General features: G+C 45.6%; 1 protein-coding gene across 1 annotated transcript; it reads left to right on the plus strand.

Moving 5' to 3' along the window:
- Positions 1-13,750: 13,750 nt before the first annotated feature.
- Positions 13,751-25,319, plus strand: DNPH1 (2'-deoxynucleoside 5'-phosphate N-hydrolase 1). Its single transcript, XM_044275130.1, has 4 exons — positions 13,751-13,826; positions 17,378-17,541; positions 20,618-20,800; positions 25,152-25,319. Exons 2-4 carry the CDS (start codon positions 17,397-17,399, stop codon positions 25,271-25,273), a joined length of 450 nt encoding a protein of 149 aa, XP_044131065.1. The 5' UTR covers positions 13,751-13,826; positions 17,378-17,396; the 3' UTR covers positions 25,274-25,319.
- Positions 25,320-25,602: the final 283 nt, after the last annotated feature.

The raw sequence follows: 25,602 nt of genomic DNA on the forward strand, positions 1-25,602 counted from the left end.
CATCATCCGAAGATTCAGAGAATCTGGAACAATCTCTGTGCGTAAGGGTCAAGGCCGTAAAACCATACTGGACGCCCGTGATCTCCGGGCCCTTACACGACACTGCCCCACAAACAGGAATGCTACTGTAAAGGAAATCCCAGAATGGGCTCAGGAATACCTCCAGAAACCATTGTCAGTGACCACAATCCACCGCGCCATCCGCCGCTGCCAGCTGAAACTCTACAGTGCAAAGAAGAAGCCATTTCTAAGCAAGATCCACAAGCTCAGGCGTTTTCACTGGGCCAGGGGTCATTTATAATGGAGTGTGGCAAAATGGAAGACTGTTCTGTGGTCAGACGAGTCACGATTCAAAGTTCTTCTTGGAAATCTGGGACGCCATGTCATCCGGACCAAAGAGGACAAGGACAACCCAAGTTGTTACCAACGCTCAGTTCAGAAGCCTGCATCTCTGATGGTCTGGGGTGGCATGAGTGCGTGTGGCATGGGCAGCTTGCATGTCTGGAAAGGCACCATCAATGCAGAAAAATATATTCAGGTTCTAGAACAACATCTGTTCCATCCAGACGTCATCTCTTTCAGGGAAGACCCTGCATTTTTCAACAAGATAATGCCAGACCACATTCTGCATCAATCACAACATCATGGCTGCGTAGGAGAAGGATCCGGGGACTGAAATGGCCGGTCTGCAGTCCAGATCTTTCACCTATAGAGAACATTTGGCGCATCATAAAGAGGAAGGTGCAACAAAGAAGGCCCAAGACGATGGAACAGTTAGAGGCCTGTATTAGACAAGAATGGGAGAGCATTCCTATTTCTAAACTGGAGAAACTGGTCTCCTCGGTCCCTAGACGTCTGTTGAGTGTTGTAAGAAGAAGGGGAGATGCCACACAGCGGTGAAAATGGCCTTGTCCCAACTTTTTGGGGATTTGTTGACACCAAATTCTGATTCAACATATTTTTCCCTTAAAATTGTACATTTTCTCAGTTTAAACTTTTGTTCCGTGATTTATGTTCTATTCTGAATAAAATATTAGAAGTTGGCGCCTCCACATCATTGCATCCAGTATTTATTCACGATTTGTATAGTGTCCCAACTTTTTTGGAATCCGGTTTGTATATCCCATATGGAAGAAAGATTAGAATCTGCAAAGGCATCGATCAAGGACTTAAAATGCGAGCTCGATCACAGCAATGCTGCCTATCACAAATTAAAAAGTGAGGCGTTTAAAGCTGTAACCGCCTTACTAGGCGCTAGCGACGCAAAAGTCAAGAGAAGTGCCCCTCCACATTTTCCTCTAGAGAGGGATGTTAGGGTTAAGTAACCTGTGCCAAGTGGGTCTGATGGAAGTGAGCGGAGCGTGAGTGACTGTGAATAAAATATTAGAAGTTGGCGCCTCCACATCATTGCATTCAGTATTTATTCACGATTTGTATAGTGTCCCAACTTTTTTGGAATCCGGTTTGTATATCAATACTACATAAAACAAAAATATAAGATACCCAAGGGTCAAGTGATGTGCAGAGTCTCGGGGAAGTCAGCTCTCACGAGTTTTTCTGATAATCCAAATCCTTCTCCAGAGATCTCCCTTTCTTTCTTTGTTTTTCCCTCTTTGTGGTCCCCCCTCTTTTTGGTATGTGGTTTCTTAATCCAAAACTTATCAGATGAACACACCTTTCTAGTTTGGAACTTTCCAATCATTGTCGGATAGGTGTGTACATTGATAAGGAATGTGACATCATAACACTACCCAGAATGCACTTTTGCTACTGGTATAGTGTTACCTGCTCATACCTAGGTGGCACTGTTGTATAAGCTATAAGCATCATACCATTAAGGGTTAACTCATACATGCCTGACATCTTCAATACTACAGTCATGGCCAAAAGTTTTGAGAATGACACAAATAGTAGTTTTCACAAAGTTTGCTGCTAAACTGCTTTTAGATCTTTGTTTCAGTTGTTTCTGTGATGTAGTGAAATATAATTACACGCACTTCATACGTTTCAAAGGCTTTTATCGACAAGAAGTGGTTGCTGCAAATACAGTGAAGAAGTTTAAGCATGCATGGGATAGGCATAAGGCCATCCTTCATATAAGATAGGGCCAGGGGCTATCCATAGTATTCAGTATATTGGGCAGACTAGATGGGCCAAATGGTTCTTATCTGCCGACACATTCTATGTTTCTATGTATAATTACATGACATTTATGCAAAGAGTCAGTATTTGAAGTGTTGGCCCTTCTTTTTCAAGACCTCTGCAATCAGACTGCGCATGCTCTCAATCACCTTCTGGGCCAATTCCTGACTGACAACCCATTCTTTCATAATCACTTCTTGGAGTTTGTCAGAATTAGTGGGTTTTTGTTTGTCCACCCGCCTCTTGAGGATTGACCACAAGTTCCCAATGGGATTAAGATCTGGGGAGTTTCCAGGCCATGGACCCAAAATGTCAACGTTTTGGTCCCCGAGGCACTTAGTTATCACTTTGCCTTATGGCACGGTGCTCCATCGTGCTGGAAAATGCATTGTTCTTCACCAAACTGTTGTTGGATTGTTGGAAGAAGTTGCTGTTGGAGGGTGTTTTGGTGCCATTCTTTATTCATGGCTGTGTTTTGGGGCAGAATTGTGAGTGAGCCCACTCCCTTGGATGAGAAGCAACCCCACACATGAATGGTCTCAGGATGCTTTACTGTTGGCATGACACAGGACTGATGGTAGCGATCACCTTTTCTTCTCCGGACAAGCCTTTTTCCTGATGCCCCAAACAATCGGAAAGAGGCTTCATCGGAGAATATGACTTTGCCCCAGTCCTCAGCCGTCCATTCACCATATTTTCTGCAGAAGATCAATCTGTCCCTGATGTTATTTTTGGAGAGAAGTGGCTTCTTTGCTGCCCTTCTTGACACCAGGCCATCTTCTAAAAGTCTTCGCCTCACTGTGCGTGCAGATGCGCTCACACCTGCCTGCTGCCATTCCTGAGCAAGCGCTGCACTGGTGGCACTCCGATCCCGCAGCTGAATCCTCTTTAGGAGACGATCCTGGCGCTTGCTGGACTTTCTTGGACGCCCCGAAGCCTTCTTAACAAGAATTGAACCTCTTTCCTTGAAGTTCTTGATAATCCTATAAATTGTTGATTGAGGTGCAATCTTAGTAGCCACAATATCCTTGCCTGTGAAGCCATTTTTATGCAACGCAATGATGGCTGCATGTGTTTCTTTGCAGGTCACCATGGTTAACAATGGAAGAACAATGATTTCAAGCATCACCCTCCTTTTAACAGGTCAAGTCTGCCATTTTAACCCAATCATCCTGACATAATGATCTCCAGCCTTGTGCTCGTCAACATTCTCACCTGAGTTACCAAGACGATTACTGAAATGATCTCAGCAGGTCCTTTAATGACAGCAATGAAATGCAGTGGAAAGTTTTTTTTGGGATTAAGTTAATTTTCATGACAAAGAAGGACTATGCAATTCATCTGATCGCTCTTCATAACATTCTGGAGGATATGCAAATTGCTATTATAAAAACTTAAGCAACAACTTTTCCAATATTCATGTAATTCTCAAAACTTTTGGCCACGACTGTACATACCGCTGACATCTGGAGGCCTTGTCCCAGAGCTGAGGGACAAATTTTGATACATGAATATATACTTTGATGAACATCTAGCCAATTTTCACACTGTGGAATTTATGTTCAGATAAGAGATACAATGAAGCCTCTACTTCTGCAGGTGTTGAGTATCTTCTAACTGTCTAAACGTATAATGAATTGTTACAATAACAGTAGCTCTTTGAACGGCGCAGTAATCTTGCTATGGACTTACTTCGGCCTACATTAAAAATCCATACAAAATAGTGAATATAAACCAACATTGCTCTTAACCCCTTCCCGACCTATGACTTACTACTACGTCATGGGAACCACTGCGTTCCCGCAATTTGACGGGCACCAAAGCGATAGAAACGCGATCACTGCAGGGGCCCGGCAGTCCATGGTAGCCGGGCCCCTGCTGTATCCACTGGCATCGCTGTAAAAGCCGATGCCGGCTGATTAACCCCTTCTATGCCGCGGTCCACGCTGACCGCGACATAGAAGAGGTTTGTGTCAGGTGAGAGATCGCATCGAGTCCCCGCGGTGCTGTGGCGGGGACCCGATGCGAAACAAGGCAGCCCGATGTCATGCAGAGGCTGCCCAATGCCTTGGACGGCATCGGGAACTGCCTTCTACGGGCACCGAGGAGATCCAGCCTCAGGCTGGGTCTCCTAGGCAACCTGTTGTTGTACTACTCACTGTAGTACACGAACAGGCAATGCATTACAATACAGATGTATTGTAATGCATTGCAAAGTGGATCAGACCCCCAAAAGTGAACATCAATAATAAAGTAAAGGAAAAAAAAGTAAAAAGAAGTGTTTTTAATTACATTAATAAAGTAATACAATTAATAAAGTAAAAAAAGAAAAAAAAAACACCCCTTTCCCCTTATTTTATAATTAAAAAAACCACACATATTAGGTATCGCCGCGTCCGTAATGACCGACTCTATAAATATATCACATGATTCACTCTGTCCGATAAACACCATACATTTTTTTTTTAAAAGGTGTAAAAAGAAGCCATTTTTTGTCACCTTACATCACAAAGTGCAACACGAAGCGATCAAAAAGACGTATGTCCCACAAAATGGTATCAATAAGTCACCTCATCCCGCAAAATATTATACCCTACCTAAGACAATGGCCCAAAAAATAAAAAAAAACTATAGCTCTCAGAACATGGAGACACTAAAACATCATTTTTTTGGTTTCAAAACTGCTATTATTGTGCTAAAGTGAAATACATTAAAAAAATATATACATATTAGGTATCGCCACGTCCGTAACAACTAGTTCCATAAAAATATCACATGACCTAACCACTCAGGTGAACACCGTAAAAAAAAAAAAATACTATTTTAAAAAAAATGCTATTTTTGTCACATTACATCACAAAAATTGCAACAGCAAGTGATAAAAAAGGCGTTTGCCCCCCAAAATAGTACCAATCAGACCGTCACCTCATCCAGCAAACAATGAGATCTTACCGAAGACAATCGGTCAAAAAATAAAAAAGCTATGGCTCTCAGACTATGGAGCCACTAAAATATGATTATTTTTTGCTTCAAAACTGCTATTATTGTGCTAAAGTGAAAAAAATAAAGTATACATATTAGATATCGCCACGTCCGTAACAACCAGCTCTATAAAAATATCACATGACCTAACCACTCAGGTGAACACTGTAACAAAAATAAAAACAAATATGTAAAAAAAAGCAATTTTTATCACATTATATCACAAAAATTGCAACAGCAAGTGATCAAAAAGGCATATGACCCCCCAAATAGTACCAATCAGACCATCACCTCATCCTGCAAAAAATTAGACCATACCTAAGAGAATTAGTCAAAAAATAAAAAATCTATGGCTCTCAGACTATGGAGATACTAAAATATCATTATTTCGGTTTCAACAATGCTATTATTGTGTAAAACTTAAAGAAATAAGAAAAAGTTATTGCCACGTGCATAACGATCTGCTCTATAAAAAGTCACGGTGCCAAAACATAAATTTTTTGGCTACCATGCCTCACAAAAAGCGTAATATAGAGCAATTAAAAATCATATGTACCCCAAAATAGTACCAATAAAACTGGCACCTTATCCCGTAGTTTCCAAAATGTGGTAACTTTTTTGAGTTTCTACTCTAGGGGGGCATCAGGGGGGCTTCAAAAGGGACATGGAATCTAAAAACCAGTTCATCTAAATTTGCCTACCAAAAACCATACGGAGTTCCTTTCCTTCTGTGCAACTGTGCGCCCGTACAGCAGTTTACGATCATATGTGGGGTGTTTATGTAAACCGCAGAATCAGGGTAATAAATATTATTTTATTTGGCTGTTAACCCTTGCTTTGATACTAGAAAAATAAATATTAAAATTTCAAAGCTGCCAAACAAGTGGAATTCTGAAATTTCATCTCCATTTTCCATTAATTCTTGTGGAACACCTAAAGGGTTAACAAAGTTTGTAAAATCAGTTTTGAATACCTTGAGGGGAGTAGTTTCTAAAATGGGGTCATTTTTGGGTGGTTTCTATTATGTAAGCCTCACAAAGTGACTTCAGACCTGAACTGGTCCTTAAAAAGTGGGTTTTTGAAAATTTCTGAAATATTTCAAGATTTGCTTCTAAACTTTTAAGCCTTGTAATGTCCCCAAAAAATAAAATATCATTCCCAAAATGATCCAAACATAAAGTAGACATATGGGGAATGTAAAGTAATAACTATTTTTGGAGGTATTACTATCTATTATAAAAGTAGAGAAATGGAAATTTGCCAATTTTTCAAAATTTTTGGTAAATTTTGAATTTTTTTATAAATAAAAATGTTGTATTTTTTATTTACTCAATTTTACCACTGTCATGAAGTACGATATGTGACGAGAAAACAATCTCAGAATGGCCTGGATAAGTCAAAGCGTTTTAAAGTTATAACCACGTAAAGTGACACTGGTCAGATTTTCAAAAAATGGCCGGGGCAGGAAGGTGAAAACAGGCCCGGGGTTAAAGGGGATGAATATCCATTATAACTAGAATAAGTAAATATAACTGTTTACACTTCTGAAAAGGCATAACAGTATATAGAGAGGTGTCTGTAGATGTCATACAATGTACCGGTATATAGAGAGGTGTCTGTAGATGTCATACAATGTACCGGTATATAGAGAGGCGTCTGTAGATATCATACAATGTACCGGGATATAGAGAGGTCTGTGTAGATATACAATGTACTGGTATACAGAAGTCTGTGTAGATATACAATGTACTGGTATATAGAGGTCTGTGTAGATATATAATGTACTGGTATACAGAGGTCTGTGTAGATATACAATGTACTGGTATACAGAAGTCTGTGTAGATATACAATGTACTGGTATATAGAGGTCTGTGTAGATATATAATGTACTGGTATACAGAGGTCTGTGTAGATATACAATGTACTGGTATATAGAGGTCTGTGTAGAGATATAATGTACTGGTATACAGAAGTCTGTGTAGATATACAATGTACTGGTATATAGAGGTCTGTGTAGATATATAATGTACTGGAATACAGAGGTCTGTGTAGATATACAATGTACTGGTATATAGAGGTCTGTGTAGAGATACAATGTACTGGTATATAGAGGTCTGTGTAGAGATATAATGTACTGGTATACAGAAGTCTGTGTAGATATACAATGTACTGGTATATAGAGGTCTGTGTAGATATATAATGTACTGGTATACAGAGGTCTGTGTAGAGATATAATGTACTGGTATACAGAGGTCTGTGTAGAGATATAATGTACTGGTATACAGAGGTCTGTGTAGATATACAATGTACTGGTATACAGAGGTCTGTGTAGATATACAATGTACTGGTATACAGAGGTCTGTGTAGAGATATAATGTACTGGTATATAGAGGTATGTGTAGAGATACAATGTACCGGGATATAGAGAGGTGTCTGTAGATATCATACAATGTACCGGGATATAGAGAGGTGTCTGTAGATATCATACAATGTACCGGGATATAGAGAGGTCTGTGTAGATATACAATGTACTGGTATACAGAGGTCTGTGTAGAGATATAAAGTACTGGTATATAGAGGTCTGTGTAGATATACAATGTACTGGTATATAGAGGTCTGTGTAGATATATAATGTACTGGTATATAGAGGTCTGTGTAGATATACAATGTACTGGTATACAGAGGTCTGTGTAGAGATATAAAGTACTGGTATATAGAGGTCTGTGTAGATATACAATGTACTGGTATACAGAGGTCTGTGTAGAGATATAATGTACTGGTATACAGAGGTCTGTGTAGAGATATAATGTACCGGTATACAGAGGTCTGTGTAGATATACAATGTACTGGTATACAGAGGTCTGTGTAGATATACAATGTACTGGTATATATAGAGGTCTGTGTAGATATATAATGTACTGGTATACAGAGGTCTGTGTAGATATACAATGTACTGGTATATATAGAGGTCTGTGTAGATATACAATGTACTGGTATATATAGAGGTCTGTGTAGATATACAATGTACTGGTATATAGAGGTCTGTGTAGATATACAATGTACTGGTATATAGAGGTCTGTGTAGAGATATAATGTACTGGTATACAGAGGTCTGTGTAGAGATATAATGTACTGGTATACAGAGGTCTGTGTAGATACAATGTACTGGTATATATAGAGGTCTGTGTAGATATATAATTTACTGGTATATAGAGGTCTGTGTAGATATATAATGTACTGGTATACAGAGGTCTGTGTAGATATACAATGTACTGGTATATATAGATGTCTGTGTAGATATACAATGTACTGGTATATATAGAGGTCTGTGTAGATATACAATGTACTGGTATATATAGAGGTCTGTGTAGATATACAATGTACTGGTATATAGAGGTCTGTGTAGAGATACAATGTACTGGTATACAGAGGTCTGTGTAGATATAATGTACTGGTATACAGAGGTCTGTGTAGATATACAATGTACTGGTATATATAGAGGTCTGTGTAGATATATAATGTACTGGTATATAGAGGTCTGTGTAGAGATACAATGCACTGGTATACAGAGGTCTGTGTAGATATACAATGTACTGGTATACAGAGGTCTGTGTAGATATATAATGTACTGGTATACAGAGGTCTGTGTAGATATACAATGTACTGGTATATAGAGGTCTGTGTAGATATATAATGTACTGGTATATAGAGGTCTGTGTAGATATACAATGTACTGGTATATATAGAGGTCTGTGTAGATATACAATGTACTGGTATATATAGAGGTCTGTGTAGATATACAATGTACTGGTATACAGAGGTCTGTGTAGATATACAATGTACTGGTATATATAGAGGTCTGTGTAGATATACAATGTACTGGTATATAGAGGTCTGTGTAGATATATAATGTACTGGTATACAGAAGTCTGTGTAGATATACAATGTACTGGTATATAGAGGTCTGTGTAGATATATAATGTACTGGTATACAGAAGTCTGTGTAGATATACAATGTACTGGTATACAGAGGTCTGTGTAGATATACAATGTACTGGTATATATAGAGGTCTGTGTAGATATACAATGTACTGGTATACAGAGGTCTGTGTAGATATACAATGTATACAGAGGTCTGTGTAGATATACAATGCACTGGTATATAGAGGTCTGTGTAGATATATAATGTACTGGTATACAGAGGTCTGTGTAGAGATATAATGTACTGGTATATAGAGGTCTGTGTAGATATACAATGTACTGGTATACAGAGGTCTGTGTAGATATACAATGTACTGGTATACAGAGGTCTGTGAAGATATACAATGTACTGGTATATATAGAGGTCTGTGTAGATATATAATGTACTGGTATATAGAGGTCTGTGTAGAGATACAATGTACTGGTATACAGAGGTCTGTGTAGATATACAATGTACTGGTATACAGAGGTCTGTGTAGATATATAATGTATGGTATACAGAGGTCTGTGTAGATATACAATGTACTGGTATATAGAGGTCTGTGTAGATATATAATGTACTGGTATATAGAGGTCTGTGTAGATATACAATGTACTGGTATATATAAAGGTCTGTGTAGATATACAATGTACTGGTATATATAGAGGTCTGTGTAGATATACAATGTACTGGTATACAGAGGTCTGTGTAGATATACAATGTACTGGTATATATAGAGGTCTGTGTAGATATACAATGTACTGGTATACAGAGGTCTGTGTAGATATATAATGTACTGGTATACAGAGGTCTGTGTAGAGATATAATGTACTGGTATATAGAGGTCTGTGTAGATATACAATGTACTGGTATACAGAGGTCTGTGTAGATATACAATGTACTGGTATACAGAGGTCTGTGTAGATATACAATGTACTGGTATACAGAGGTCTGTGTAGATATACAATGTACTGGTATACAGAGGTCTGTGTAGATATACAATGTACTGGTATACAGAGGTCTGTGTAGATATACAATGTACTGGTATATAGAGGTCTGTGTAGATATACAATGTACTGGTATATATAGAGGTCTGTGTAGATATAATGTACTGGTATACAGAGGTCTGTGTAGATATACAGTCATGTGAAAAAATTAGGACACCCTTTGAAAGCATGTGGTTTTTTGTAACATTTTTAATAAAAGGTTATTTCATCTCCGTTTCAACAATACAGAGAGATTAAAGTAATCCGACTAAACAAAGAAAACTGAAGAAAAGTCTTTTCAAGATCTTCTGTAAATGTCATTCTACAAAAATGCCTATTCTAACTGAGGAAAAAGATAGGACACCCTCACATGTATTCCCTCTTAAATTGGCTCAGATCTCACACAGGTATATCACACCAGGTGCACATAATTAGTAGATCGTTACTCTGCATGTTGAATGAGGCTTGCCCTATTTAAACCTCAGACATTTAGTTTGGTGTGCTCCTGACTGTTGAAGTGAGAGTGAGCACCATGGTGAGAGCAAAAGAGCTGTCAGAGGACTTCAGAAAAAAGATTGTAGCAGCCTATGAGTCTGGGAAGGGATTTAAAAAGATCTCAAAAGATTTTGAAATCAGCCATTCCACTGTCCGGAAGATAGTCTACAAGTGGAGGGCTTTCAAAACAACTGCCAACATGCCCAGGACTGGTCGCCCCAGCAAGTTCACCCCAAGAGCAGACCGCAAGATGCTAAAAGAGGTCTCCAAAAACCCTAAAGTGTCATCTCGAGAACTACAGCAGGCTCTGGCTACTGTTGATGTAGAAGTACATGCCTCTACAATCAGAAAGAGACTGTACAAGTTTAACTTGCATGGGAGGTGTGCAAGGAGGAAACCTTTGCTTTCCAAGAGAAACATCGAGGCCAGACTGACATTTGCCAGAGATAAAGTTGACAAAGACCAGGACTTCTGGAATAATGTTCTTTGGACAGATGAGTCCAAAATTGAATTATTTGGACACAACAGCAGAGGACATGTTTGGCGTAAACCAAACACAGCATTCCAAGAAAAGAACCTCATACCAACTGTGAAGCATGGAGGTGAAAGTGTCATGGTTTGGGGCTGCTTTGCTGCAGCAGGACCTGGTCAGCTCACCATCATAGAATCCACGATGAATTCTACTGTGTATCAGAAGGTGCTTGAAGAACATGTGAGACCATCAGTTAGAAAATTAAAGCTGAAGCGGAACTGGACCATGCAACATGACAATGACCCAAAACATACTAGTAAATCAACCAAAGATTGGCTGAAAAAGAAGAAATGGAGAGTCCTGGAATGGCCAAGTCAAAGTCCAGATTTGAATCCCATTGAGATGCTGTGGGGTGACTTGAAAAGGGCTGTACGTGCAAGAAACCCCTCAAACATCTCACAGCTGAAAAAGTTCTGCATTGAGGAGTGGGGTAAAATTTCCTCAGACCGATGTCGAAGACTGGTAGATGGCTACAAGAACCGTCTCACTGCAGTTATTTCAGCCAAAGGAGGTAACACTCGCTATTAGGGGCAAGGGTGTCCTATCTTTTTCCTCAGTTAGAATAGGCATTTTTGTAGAATGACATTTACAGAAGATCTTGAAAAGACTTTTCTTCAGTTTTCTTTGTTTAGTCGGATTACTTTAATCTCTCTGTATTGTTGAAACGGAGATGAAATAACCTTTTATTAAAAATGTTACAAAAAACCACATGCTTTCAAAGGGTGTCCTAATTTTTTCACATGACTGTATATATTGTACTGGTATATAGAGGTCTGTGTAGATATACAATGTACTGGTATACAGAGGTCTGTGTAGAGATACAATGTACTGGTATACAGAGGTCTGTGTAGATATACAATGTACTGGTATACAGAGGTCTGTGTAGATATACAATGTACTGGTATACAGAGGTCTGTGTAGATATACAATGTACTGGTATACAGAGGTCTGTGTAGATATACAATGTACTGGTATACAGAGGTCTGTGTAGAGATACAATGTACTGGTATACAGAGGTCTGTGTAGAGATACAATGTACTGGTATACAGAGGTCTGTGTAGAGATACAATGTACTGGTATATATAGAGGTCTGTGTAGAGATACAATGTACTGGTATACAGAGGTCTGTGTAGAGATACAATGTACTGGTAGACAGAGGTCTGTGTAGATATACAATGTACTGGTAGACAGAGGTCTGTGTAGAGATACAATGTACTGGTATACAGAGGTCTGTGTAGAGATACAATGTACTGGTAGACAGAGGTCTGTGTAGAGATACAATGTACTGGTAGACAGAGGTCTGTGTAGATATACAATGTACTGGTATACAGAGGTCTGTGTAGATATACAATGTACCGGTATATAGAGAGGTGTCTGTAGATATCATACAATGTACCGGTATATAGAGAGGTGTCTGTAGATATCATACAATGTACCGGGATATAGAGAGGTCTGTGTAGATATACAATGTACTGGTATACAGAGGTCTGTGTAGATATACAATGTACTGGTATACAGAGGTCTGTGTAGATATACAATGTACTGGTATACAGAGGTATGTGTAGATATACAATGTACTGGTATACAGAGGTCTGTGTAGATATACAATGTACTGGTATACAGAGGTCTGTGTAGATATACAATGTACTGGTATACAGAGGTCTGTGTAGATATACAATGTACTGGTATACAGAGGTCTGTGTAGATATACAATGTACTGGTATACAGAGGTCTGTGTAGATATACAATGTACTGGTATACAGAGGTATGTGTAGATATACAATGTACTGGTATACAGAGGTCTGTGTAGAGATACAATGTACTGGTATACAGAGGTATGTGTAGATATACAATGTACTGGTATACAGAGGTCTGTGTAGATATACAATGTACTGGTATACAGAGGTCTGTGTAGATATACAATGTACTGGTATACAGAGGTCTGTGTAGAGATACAATGTACTGGTATACAGAGGTCTGTGTAGAGATACAATGTACTGGTATACAGAGGTCTGTGTAGAGATACAATGTACTGGTATACAGAGGTCTGTGTAGAGATACAATGTACTGGTATACAGAGGTCTGTGTAGATATACAATGTACTGGTATACAGAGGTCTGTGTAGAGATACAATGTACTGGTATACAGAGGTCTGTGTAGAGATACAATGTACTGGTATATACAGAGGTCTGTGTAGACAGGGCCGGCGCTACCATAAGGCAGACCAAGCGGTCGCCTTAGGGCGCGCCCTGCGCAGGGCGGAAGAATTGATGAATGTTTTTTTTTTTTTTTTTTTTATGACTGACTTGTTACTTGAACCTGCCGCGTCCACCCTGCGGGTGCCGGCCGGCGGCCGCGGCGCTCGTCTAGTCTAGAGACAGTAGTCAGGGACAGGGACTCACTTTAGAGCAACAGATATCACTTGCCCCGCCCCCCTCCCCCTGTGTGGACAGTGTGCGAGTGCGGCTGTGTGCTGGCTGGGCCGCCCGGCCGGACTCGTAGTGCTAGTCAGGGCAACATAGCAGCAGCTAGGCACTGGCAGGCAGAGATAGATGAGCACAGATGAATGATAGATATTCATTCATTGGCTCAGCAGCACGCCGCTCTGGCTGCCACTACTAGTGACTGACAACTCAAGTCACCTGACCTGCAGTGCACAGGGGGGCGTGAGTAGACTGACACAGGCAGCTGCGGAAATTGAAAGATGTTACAGGCTTAGAGATCAACAGTGAGTACAGCATTAGCCAGCCAAGTGAAAGGAACTATGTATGTGCTGTTAATACACAAGGCGCATAGATATGTACTGTATTATACTGAAAGGCTGCTCTGTACCATACAGTATATTGAAATTAGCAAAATTCTTCTAGGTCAGATAATAGTAGCTACAATGAAAGTGTTGTATTTCATAATCTGATTAGATCATCTCATCAGATTAATCTGATAATTCTGATTCAATTTCTTGGCGGGCGCGGGCCGCGGCTGCCGTCTGAGGTCTGACTCTGCTGAATATATTATGTCTGAGTGACTGAATGAATTCTGATCTAAGGCTACTTTCACACTAGCGTTCGATCGGATCCGTCTGCATTAAAATGGCAAAAAAAAGCTAAGTGTGAAAATAGCCTCGGACGGATCCGTCCAGACTTTCAATGTAAAGTCAATGGGGGACGGATCCGCTTGAAGATTGAGCCATATTGTGGCATCTTCAAACGGATCCGTCCCCATTGACTTACATTGTAAGTCTGGACGGATCCGTACGCCTCCGCACGGCCAGGCGGACACCCGAACGCTGCAAGCAGCGTTCAGCTGTCCGCCTGTCCGTGCGGAGGCGAGCGGAGCGGAGGCTGAACGCCGCCAGACTGATGCAGTCTGAGCGGATCCGCTCCATTCAGACTGCATCAGGGCTGGACGGCTGCGTTCGGGTCCGCTCGTGAGCCCCTTCAAACGGAGCTCACGAGCGGACACCCGAACGCTAGTGTGAAAGCAGCCTAATTCAGTCACTCAGACATAATATATTCAGCAGAGTCAGACGGCAGCCGTGGCCTGCGCCCGCCAAGAAATTGAATCAGAATTATCATCAGATTAGGGTACTTTCACACTTGCGTTTTTCTTTTCCGGCACTAGAGTTCCGTCACAGGGGCTCTATACCGGAAAATAACTGATCAGGCATATCCCCATGCATTCTGAATGGAGAGTAATCCGTTCAGTTTGCATCAGGATGTCTTCAGTTCAGTCGTTTTGACTAATCAGGCAAAAGAGAAAACCGTAGCATGCTACGGTTTTATCTCCGGCGAAAAAAACTGAAGACTTGCCTGAATGCATTTTTTTCCATAGGAATGTATTAGTGCCGGATCGCATTCATCCGGATGCCGGATCCGTCCTTCCGATCTGCGCATGCGCAGACCTTTAAGAATGAAAAAAAAAAAAAAAAACAGATCCGTTTTGCCTGATGACACCGGAAAAACAGATCCGGTATTGCAATGCATTTTTCTGACTGATCAGGCATTTTTCTGACTGATCAGGATCCTGATCAGTCTGAAAAATGCCTGATCAGTCAGAAAAAATTACATCTGTTTGCATACAGTTTGCCTGATCAGGCAGTCAGTTCAGGCAACGGAACTGCCTGCCGGAATCAAACAACGCAAGTGTGAAAGTACACTAAGATCAGATGATGATTCTTCAGTCAGTCATATATATTCAGGCTTCAGCAGAGTCAGTCAGACCTTCAGACAGAAGACGCACACTGGCACTCGGCAGGCTTTCAGGACTAAACAGGGGTCAGGACTTGTTAGGGTAGGTCCCAATTGAATTTTGAATGTTATTTTATAATAATTAATATGATCATTTGATTTAAAATTAATTCAAAATGATGAGATGAGCGCAAAGCGCTAGGCTAGCTAGCGCACACACAAACTAGCGCCAGAGCAGAGGCGCTCAGGCTTAGCACGACATCAATGACGTGTTTAAAATTTTTATAACAAAACAACAATCATTAATATTGGGGGGGAAGGGGGGTGTCACACACCCCAACCGCCCCCCCCCCCCCCCCCCCAATATTAATTGTTGTTTTGTAATAAAAAAAATGTAAACACATCATGCCCTGCTAAGCCTGAGCGCCTCTGCTCTGGCGCTAGTTTGTGTGACGGTGACATGATGGAGCCTGGAGGGAGGGCCGGGGGGACAATGTAAATGTCTGTACTCTGAGTATGTCACTGTATGTGACATGGGAATGGGGCCAGGCCGCCAGGAAGGGTCGGCCGGGGGCCGTGGGGGAATAATGTGCCATGGGGGGGGGTAAAATGTGACACATTAGGGGGTAATGATGTGATCATGGATGGGGCCAGGGCCGTCCGGGCGGGGGGGGGGGGGGTAATGATGTGATCATGGATGGGGGGGGGGGGGGGCGCCAAAATGTAGCTTCGCTTGTGTTGGCAAAAATCCTTGCACCGGCCCTGTGTGTAGATATACAATGTACTGGTATACAGAGGTCTGTGTAGATATATAATGTACTGGTATACAGAGGTCTGTGTAGATGTACAATGTACTGGTATACAGAGGTCTGTGTAGAGATATAATGTACTGGTATACAGAGGTCTGTGTAGAGATACAATGTACTGGTATACAGAGGTCTGTGTAGATATACAATGTACTGGTATACAGAGGTCTGTGTAGATATACAATGTACTGGTATACAGAGGTCTGTGTAGATATATAATGTACTGGTATACAGAGGTCTGTGTAGATGTACAATGTACTGGTATACAGAGGTCTGTGTAGAGATATAATGTACTGGTATACAGAGGTCTGTGTAGAGATACAATGTACTGGTATACAGAGGTCTGTGTAGATATACAATGTACTGGTATACAGAGGTCTGTGTAGATATATAATGTACTGGTATACAGAGGTCTGTGTAGATGTACAATGTACTGGTATACAGAGGTCTGTGTAGAGATATAATGTACTGGTATACAGAGGTCTGTGTATATATATATATAATGTACTGGTATACAGAGGTCTGTGTAAATATACAATGTACTGGTATATATAGAGGTCTGTGTAGAGATACAATGTACTGGTATACAGAGGTCTGTGTAGATACAATGTACTGGTATACAGAGGTCTGTGTAGATACAATGTACTGGTATACAGAGGTCTGTGTAGAGATACAATGTACTGGTATACAGAGGTCTGTGTAGATACAATGTACTGGTATACAGAGGTCTGTGTAGAGATACAATGTACTGGTATACAGAGGTCTGTGTAGAGATACAATGTACTGGTAGACAGAGGTCTGTGTAGATATACAATGTACTGGTAGACAGAGGTCTGTGTAGAGATACAATGTACTGGTATATATAGAGGTCTGTGTATATATATATATAATGTACTGGTATACAGAGGTCTGTGTAAATATACAATGTACTGGTATATATAGAGGTCTGTGTAGAGATACAATGTACTGGTATACAGAGGTCTGTGTAGATACAATGTACTGGTATACAGAGGTCTGTGTAGAGATACAATGTACTGGTATACAGAGGTCTGTGTAGATACAATGTACTGGTATACAGAGGTCTGTGTAGAGATACAATGTAGTGGTAGACAGAGGTCTGTGTAGATAACGTGGCGCTTAGTCTTCTGTCCCTCTCCATCCACCTCACGTATTTTCCCGCCTTTTCCCTCCACCAATCATCTGCCGTCAGGCTGAGGAGGAGCCTTCCCCTCATTATCGGAACAGGCGGTCATAGGTTTATCCTGATCACGTGACTTGGTTTCCAGGTCAGTGTAGCTCTGCAAGATGGCGGCGTTGTCGGTGTATTTCTGTGGAAGTATCCGAGGCGGCAGAGAGGACCGAGCTTTATATGAGCGCATCATCCGGCTACTGCAGCGGTACGGAACGGTGCTGACAGAACATATCAGCCGACCGGAGATCTCTGAAGCAGGTACACAATGTGATCAGGTCTCCGACAAAATGGCGGCGCCCGAAGCTGCAGACACAATTATACTGTTATGGCTATTGACGCCATCGCCTGTGTGTAACCAGTGACTGCTGCATCCGCCACCTTTCCTAACAAAAAAAAGGGGTGTGGTTTCTGTCATACTGTGGTACCCAGTAATACCCCCATTAGTGCCCCCAGTAATAGTAATGCCCCCCATTAGAGCCTCCAGTAAGAATAATGTCTCCATTAGCGCCCTAAGTAATAGTAATTCCACCAATAGTGCCCCCCAGTAATAGTAATGCCCCCAGTAATAGTAATGCCCCCAGTAATAGTAATGCCCCCAGTAATAGTAATGCCACCGTGAGTGCCCCCAGTAATAGTAATGCCTCCATTAGTGACCCTAGTAATAGTAATGCCTCCATTAGTGACCCCAGTAATAGTAATGCCTCCATTTGTGACCCCAGTAATAGTAATGCCTCCATTAGTGACCCCACTAATTGTAATGCCCCCATTAGTGCCTCCAGTAATAGTAATGCCCCCATTAGAGCCTCCAGTAAGAATAATGTCTCCATTAGCGCCCTAAGTAATAGTAATTCCACCAATAGTGCCTCCCAGTAATAGTAATGCCCCCAGTAATAGTAGTGCCCCCAGTAATAGTAATGCCTCCATTAGTGACCCCAGTAATAGTAATGCCTCCATTAGTGACCCCAGTAATAGTAATGCCTCCATTAGTGCCCCCAGTAATAGTAATGCATCCATTAGTGCCCCCAGTAATAGTAATGCCTCCATTAGTGCCCCCAGTAATAGTAATGCCTCCATTAGTGCCCCCAGTAATAGTAATTCCTCCATTAGTGACCCCAGTAATTGTAATGCCTCCAGTAATAGCAATGCTTCCATTATTTCCCCCAGTAATAGTAATGTCCCCAGAAATAGTAATGCCCCCATTAGTGCCCCCAGTAATAGTTATGTCCCCATTAGTGCCCCCAGTAATAGTTATGTCCCCATTAGTGCCCCCAGTAACAGTAATGCCCCCATTAGTGCCCATCGGTAATAGTAATGCCCCTATTAGTGCCCATCAGTAAGAATAATGCCCCGATTAGTGCCCACCAGTAATAGTAATGCCCCTATTAGTGCCCCTCAGTAATGGTAATGCCTCTATTAGTGCCCCTCAGTAATGGTAATGCCTCTATTAGTGCCCCCAGTAATAGTAATGCTCCCATTAGTGCCCCCAGTAATAGTAATGCTCCCATTAGTGCCCCCAGTAATAGTAATGCCTCCATTAGTGCCCCCCAGTAATAGTAATGCCTCTATTAGTGCCCCCAGTAATAGTAATGCTCCCATTAGTGCCCCCAGTAATAGTAATGCTCCCATTAGTGCCCCCAGTAATAGTAATGCCCCCATTAGTGCCCCCAGTAATAGTAATGCCCCCATTAGTGCCCCCAGTAATAGTAATGCCCCCATTAGTGCCCCTCAGTAATGGTAATGCCTCTATTAGTGCCCCTCAGTAATGGTAATGCCTCTATTAGTGCCCCCAGTAATAGTAATGCTCCATTAGTGCCCCCAGTAATAGTAATGCTCCCATTAGTGCCCCCAGTAATAGTAATGCTCCCATTAGTGCCCCCAGTAATAGTAATGCTCCCATTAGTGCCCCCAGTAATAGTAATGCTCCCATTAGTGCCCTCAGTAACAGTAATGCTCCCATTAGTGCCCCCAGTAATAGTAATGCTCCCATTAGTGCCCCCCGGTAATAGTAATGCTCCCATTAGTGCCCCCGGTAATAGTAATGCTCCCATTAGTGCCCCCGGTAATAGTAATGCTCCCATTAGTGCCCCCCGGTAATAGTAATGCTCCCATTAGTGCCCCCCGGTAATAGTAATGCTCCCATTAGTGCCCCCAGTAATAGTAATGCTCCCATTAGTGCCCCCAGTAATAGTAATGCTCCCATTAGTGCCCTCAGTAATAGTAATGCTCCCATTAGTGCCCCCAGTAATAGTAATGCCCCTATTAGTGCCCCCAGTAATAGTAATGCCTCCATTAATTCCCCCAGTAATAAAAAAGTCCCCAGTAATAGTAATGCTCCCATTAGTGCCCCCCGGTAATAGTAATGCTCCCATTAGTGCCCCCAGTAATAGTAATGCTCCCATTAGTGCCCCCCGGTAATAGTAATGCTCCCATTAGTGCCCCCCGGTAATAATAATGCTCCCATTAGTGCCCCCCAGTAATAGTAATGCTCCCATTAGTGCCCCCCGGTAATAGTAATGCTCCCATTAGTGCCCCCAGTAATAGTAATGCTCCCATTAGTGCCCCCCGGTAATAGTAATGCTCCCATTAGTGCCCCCGGTAATAGTAATGCTCCCATCAGTGCCCCCAGTAATAGTAATGCTCCCATTAGTGCCCCCCGGTAATAGTAATGCTCCCATTAGTGCCCCCCGGTAATAGTAATGCTCCCATTAGTGCCCCCCGGTAATAGTAATGCTCCCATCAGTGCCCCCGGTAATAGTAATGCTCCCATTAGTGCCCCCAGTAATAGTAATGCTCCCATTAGTGCCCCCCGGTAATAGTAATGCTCCCATTAGTGCCCCCAGTAATAGTAATGCCTCCATTAGTGCCCCCGGTAATAGTAATGCTCCCATTAGTGCCCCCCGGTAATAGTAATGCTCCCATTAGTGCCCCCCGGTAATAGTAATGCTCCCATTAGTGCCCCCCGGTAATAGTAATGCTCCCATTAGTGCCCCCCGGTAATAGTAATGCTCCCATTAGTGCCCCCCGGTAATAGTAATGCTCCCATTAGTGCCCCCCGGTAATAGTAATGCTCCCATTAGTGCTCCCCGGTAATAGTAATGCCCCCATTAGTGCTCCCCGGTAATAGTAATGCTCCCATTAGTGCCCCCCGGTAATAGTAATGCTCCCATCAGTGCCCCCGGTAATAGTAATGCCCCCATTAGTGCATCCGCGCGCCCCCGCCTGCTTCATCCTCGTATCATGATGACCTTTAGATCCTAGTGTTCTTAGCACAGGGCGGTGATGACATCGGGGTGTCAGGATGATGAGAGTTATAGTCCCTGATTATTGTCTGTAGGGGAAGATGCTCAGGAGATGGGAGATAAATTCATCCACGACAGAGACGTCTCCTGGCTGCAGCGCGCGGACGTGGTGGTGGCGGAGGTGACGCAGCCATCGCTCGGTGTTGGCTATGAGTTGGGTCGAGCAGTCGCCATGAACAAAAAGATTCTCTGTCTTTTTCGAGGTTCCAGCGGTCGAGGTGAGGACTTCATTGGTGACCTTCTCCGGCTCCCGGGTGATTCCAGGGTGCATCCTGCCTGTGCAGTGTACTGCCCCCTACAGACTGAGGCCTTGGCGCAGTGACCTCTGAGCGCCTCCTGCGGACGCTGCGCAGTGACCTCTGAGCGCCCCCTACAGACTGAGGCCTTGGCGCAGTGACCTCTGAGCGCCTCCTGCTGACTGCAGACGCTGCGCAGTGACCTCTGAGCGCCTCCTGCTGACTGCAGACGCTGCGCAGTGACCTCTGAGCGCCTCCTGCAGACTGAGGCCTTGGCGCAGTGACCTCTGAGCGCCTCCTGCTGACTGCAGACGCTGCGCAGTGACCTCTGAGCGCCTCCTGCAGACTGAGGCCTTGGCGCAGTGACCTCTGAGCGCCTCCTGCTGACTGCGGACGCTGCGCAGTGACCTCTGAGCGCCTCCTGCTGACTGCAGACGCTGCGCAGTGACCTCTGAGCGCCTCCTGCGGACGCTGCGCAGTGACCTCTGAGCGCCCCCTACAGACTGAGGCCTTGGCGCAGTGACCTCTGAGCGCCTCCTGCTGACTACAGACGCTGCGCAGTGACCTCTGAGCGCCTCCTGCTGACTGCAGACGCTGCGCAGTGACCTCTGAGCGCCTCCTGCTGACTGCAGACGCTGCGCAGTGACCTCTGAGCGCCTCCTGCTGACTGCAGACGCTGCGCAGTGACCTCTGAGCGCCTCCTGCTGACTGCAGACGCTGCGCAGTGACCTCTGAGCGCCTCCTGCTGACTGCAGACGCTGCGCAGTGACCTCTGAGCGCCTCCTGCTGACTACAGACGCTGCGCAGTGACCTCTGAGCGCCCCCTACAGACTGAGGCCTTGGTGCAGAGACCTGAGCGCCTCCTGCTGACTGCGGACGCTGCGCAGTGACCTCTGAGCGCCTCCTGCTGACTGCAGACGCTGCGCAGTGACCTCTGAGCGCCTCCTGCTGACTACAGACGCTGCGCAGTGACCTCTGAGCGCCCCCTACAGACTGAGGCCTTGGTGCAGAGACCTGAGCGCCTCCTGCTGACTGCGGACGCTGCGCAGTGACCTCTGAGCGCCTCCTGCTGACTGCGGACGCTGCGCAGTGACCTCTGAGCGCCTCCTGCTGACTACAGACGCTGCGCAGTGACCTCTGAGCGCCTCCTGCTGACTACAGACGCTGCGCAGTGACCTCTGAGCGCCTCCTGCTGACTGCAGACTCTGCACAGTGACCTCTGAGCGCCTCCTGCTGACTACAGACGCTGCGCAGTGACCTCTGAGCGCCTCCTGCTGACTGCAGACGCTGCGCAGTGACCTCTGAGCGCCTCCTGCTGACTACAGACGCTGCGCAGTGACCTCTGAGCGCCTCCTGCTGACTACAGATACAGTGACCTCTGAGCGCCTCCTGCTGACTACAGACGCTGCGCAGTGACCTCTGAGCGCCTCCTGCTGACTGCAGACGCTGCGCAGTGACCTCTGAGCGCCTCCTGCTGACTACAGACGCTGCGCAGTGACCTCTGAGCGCCTCCTGCTGACTACAGATACAGTGACCTCTGAGCGCCTCCTGCTGACTACAGACGCTGCGCAGTGACCTCTGAGCGCCTCCTGCTGACTACAGATACAGTGACCTCTGAGCGCCTCCTGCTGACTACAGACACAGTGACCTCTGAGCGCCTCCTGCTGACTACAGACGCTGCGCAGTGACCTCTGAGCGCCTCCTGCTGACTACAGATACAGTGACCTCTGAGCGCCTCCTGCTGACTACAGACGCTGCGCAGTGACCTCTGAGCGCCTCCTGCTGACTACAGATACAGTGACCTCTGAGCGCCTCCTGCTGACTACAGACACAGTGACCTCTGAGCGCCTCCTGCTGACTACAGATACAGTGACCTCTGAGCGCCTCCTGCTGACTGCAGACGCTGCGCAGTGACCTCTGAGCGCCTCCTGCTGACTACAGACGCTGCACAGTGACCTCTGAGCGCCTCCTGCTGACTACAGATACAGTGACCTCTGAGCGCCTCCTGCTGACTGCAGACGCTGCGCAGTGACCTCTGAGCGCCTCCTGCTGACTACAGATACAGTGACCTCTGAGCGCCTCCTGCTGACTACAGACGCTGCACAGTGACCTCTGAGCGCCTCCTGCTGACTACAGACGCTGCACAGTGACCTCTGAGCGCCTCCTGCTGACTACAGACGCTGCACAGTGACCTCTGAGCGCCTCCTGCTGACTACAGACGCTGCACAGTGACCTCTGAGCGCCTCCTGCTGACTACAGATACAGTGACCTCTGAGCGCCTCCTGCTGACTACAGACGCTGCACAGTGACCTCTGAGCGCCTCCTGCTGACTACAGATACAGTGACCTCTGAGCGCCTCCTGCTGACTACAGACGCTGCACAGTGACCTCTGAGCGCCTCCTGCTGACTACAGACGCTGCGCAGTGACCTCTGAGCGCCTCCTGCTGACTGCAGACGCTGCGCAGTGACCTCTGAGCGCCTCCTGCTGACTGCGGACGCTGCACAGTGACCTCTGAGCGCCTCCTGCTGACTACAGACGCTGCACAGTGACCTCTGAGCGCCTCCTGCTGACTACAGACGCTGCGCAGTGACCTCTGAGCGCCTCCTGCTGACTGCAGATACAGTGACCTCTGAGCGCCTCCTGCTGACTACAGACGCTGCGCAGTGACCTCTGAGCGCCTCCTGCTGACTGCAGACGCTGCGCAGTGACCTCTGAGCGCCTCCTGCTGACTACAGATACAGTGACCTCTGAGCGCCTCCTGCTGACTACAGACGCTGCGCAGTGACCTCTGAGCGCCTCCTGCTGACTACAGACGCTGCGCAGTGACCTCTGAGCGCCTCCTGCTGACTGCAGACGCTGCGCAGTGACCTCTGAGCGCCTCCTGCTGACTACAGACGCTGCGCAGTGACCTCTGAGCGCCTTCTGCTGACTGCAGACGCTGCGCAGTGACCTCTGAGCGGCTCCTGCTGACTGCAGACGCTGCGCAGTGACCTCTGAGCGCCTCCTGCTGACTACAGACGCTGCGCAGTGACCTCTGAGCGCCTCCTGCTGACTACAGATACAGTGACCTCTGAGCGCCTCCTGCTGACTACAGACGCTGCGCAGTGACCTCTGAGCGCCTCCTGCTGACTACAGATACAGTGACCTCTGAGCGCCTCCTGCTGACTACAGACACAGTGACCTCTGAGCGCCTCCTGCTGACTACAGACGCTGCGCAGTGACCTCTGAGCGCCTCCTGCTGACTGCAGACGCTGCGCAGTGACCTCTGAGCGCCTCCTGCTGACTGCAGACGCTGCGCAGTGACCTCTGAGCGCCTCCTGCTGACTGCAGACGCTGCGCAGTGACCTCTGAGCGCCTCCTGCTGACTGCAGACGCTGCGCAGTGACCTCTGAGCGCCTCCTGCTGACTGCAGACGCTGCGCAGTGACCTCTGAGCGCCTCCTGCTGACTGCAGACGCTGCGCAGTGACCTCTGAGCGCCTCCTGCTGACTGCAGACGCTGCGCAGTGACCTCTGAGCGCCTCCTGCTGACTGCAGACACAGTGACCTCTGAGCGCCTCCTGCTGACTACAGATACAGTGACCTCTGAGCGCCTCCTGCTGACTACAGACGCTGCGCAGTGACCTCTGAGCGCCTCCTGCTGACTGCAGACGCTGCGCAGTGACCTCTGAGCGCCTCCTGCTGACTGCAGACGCTGCGCAGTGACCTCTGAGCGCTGACTGCAGACGCTGCGCAGTGACCTCTGAGCGCCTCCTGCTGACTGCAGACGCTGCGCAGTGACCTCTGAGCGCCTCCTGCTGACTACAGACGCTGCACAGTGACCTCTGAGCGCCTCCTGCTGACTACAGACGCTGCGCAGTGACCTCTGAGCGCCTCCTGCTGACTGCAGACGCTGCACAGTGACCTCTGAGCGCCTCCTGCTGACTGCAGACGCTGCGCAGTGACCTCTGAGCGCCTCCTGCTGACTACAGACACAGTGACCTCTGAGCGCCTCCTGCTGACTACAGATACAGTGACCTCTGAGCGCCTCCTGCTGACTACAGACGCTGCGCAGTGACCTCTGAGCGCCTCCTGCTGACTACAGACGCTGCGCAGTGACCTCTGAGCGCCTCCTGCTGACTGCAGACGCTGCGCAGTGACCTCTGAGCGCCTCCTGCTGACTGCAGACGCTGCGCAGTGACCTCTGAGCGCTCACTGCAGACGCTGCGCAGTGACCTCTGAGCGCCTCCTGCTGACTGCAGACGCTGCGCAGTGACCTCTGAGCGCCTCCTGCTGACTGCAGATACAGTGGCCTCGGAATCGGTGTTGTGTGATGTTCCTACTTTCCCTTGCAGTGCTCTCTGCGATGATTCGGGGGGCCGATAACAAACGTTCACTATTGGTCAAAGATTATGAACCTGAAGACGTGGAGAGAGTTTTACAGGAATACTTCACTGTCACCTTCCCCTCACTGTGATGCTGCCATTACTGAGCTGTGCAATAAACAGTTGGTTTTCTGCTGAGCCCTTATTTACTGAGTTGAAGTGCATAGGGAGGAGGAACCAGTATCTGCCCCATTGTGTGATGGAGGGGAGATGGAATAGTTATCTGCCCCATTGTGTGATGGAGGGGAGGAGGAACCAGTATCTGCCCCATTGTGTGATGGAGGGGAGGAGGAACCAGTATCTGCCCCATTGTGTGATGGAGGGGAGGAGGAACCAGTATCTGCCCCATTGTGTGATGGGGGGGAGGAGGAACCAGTATCTGCCCCATTGTGTGATGGGGGGGGACCATTATCTGCCCCAT

Source organism: Bufo gargarizans, unplaced genomic scaffold (assembly GCF_014858855.1).
Source record: "Bufo gargarizans isolate SCDJY-AF-19 unplaced genomic scaffold, ASM1485885v1 original_scaffold_895_pilon, whole genome shotgun sequence".
NCBI classification, from domain to species: Eukaryota; Metazoa; Chordata; class Amphibia; order Anura; family Bufonidae; genus Bufo; species Bufo gargarizans.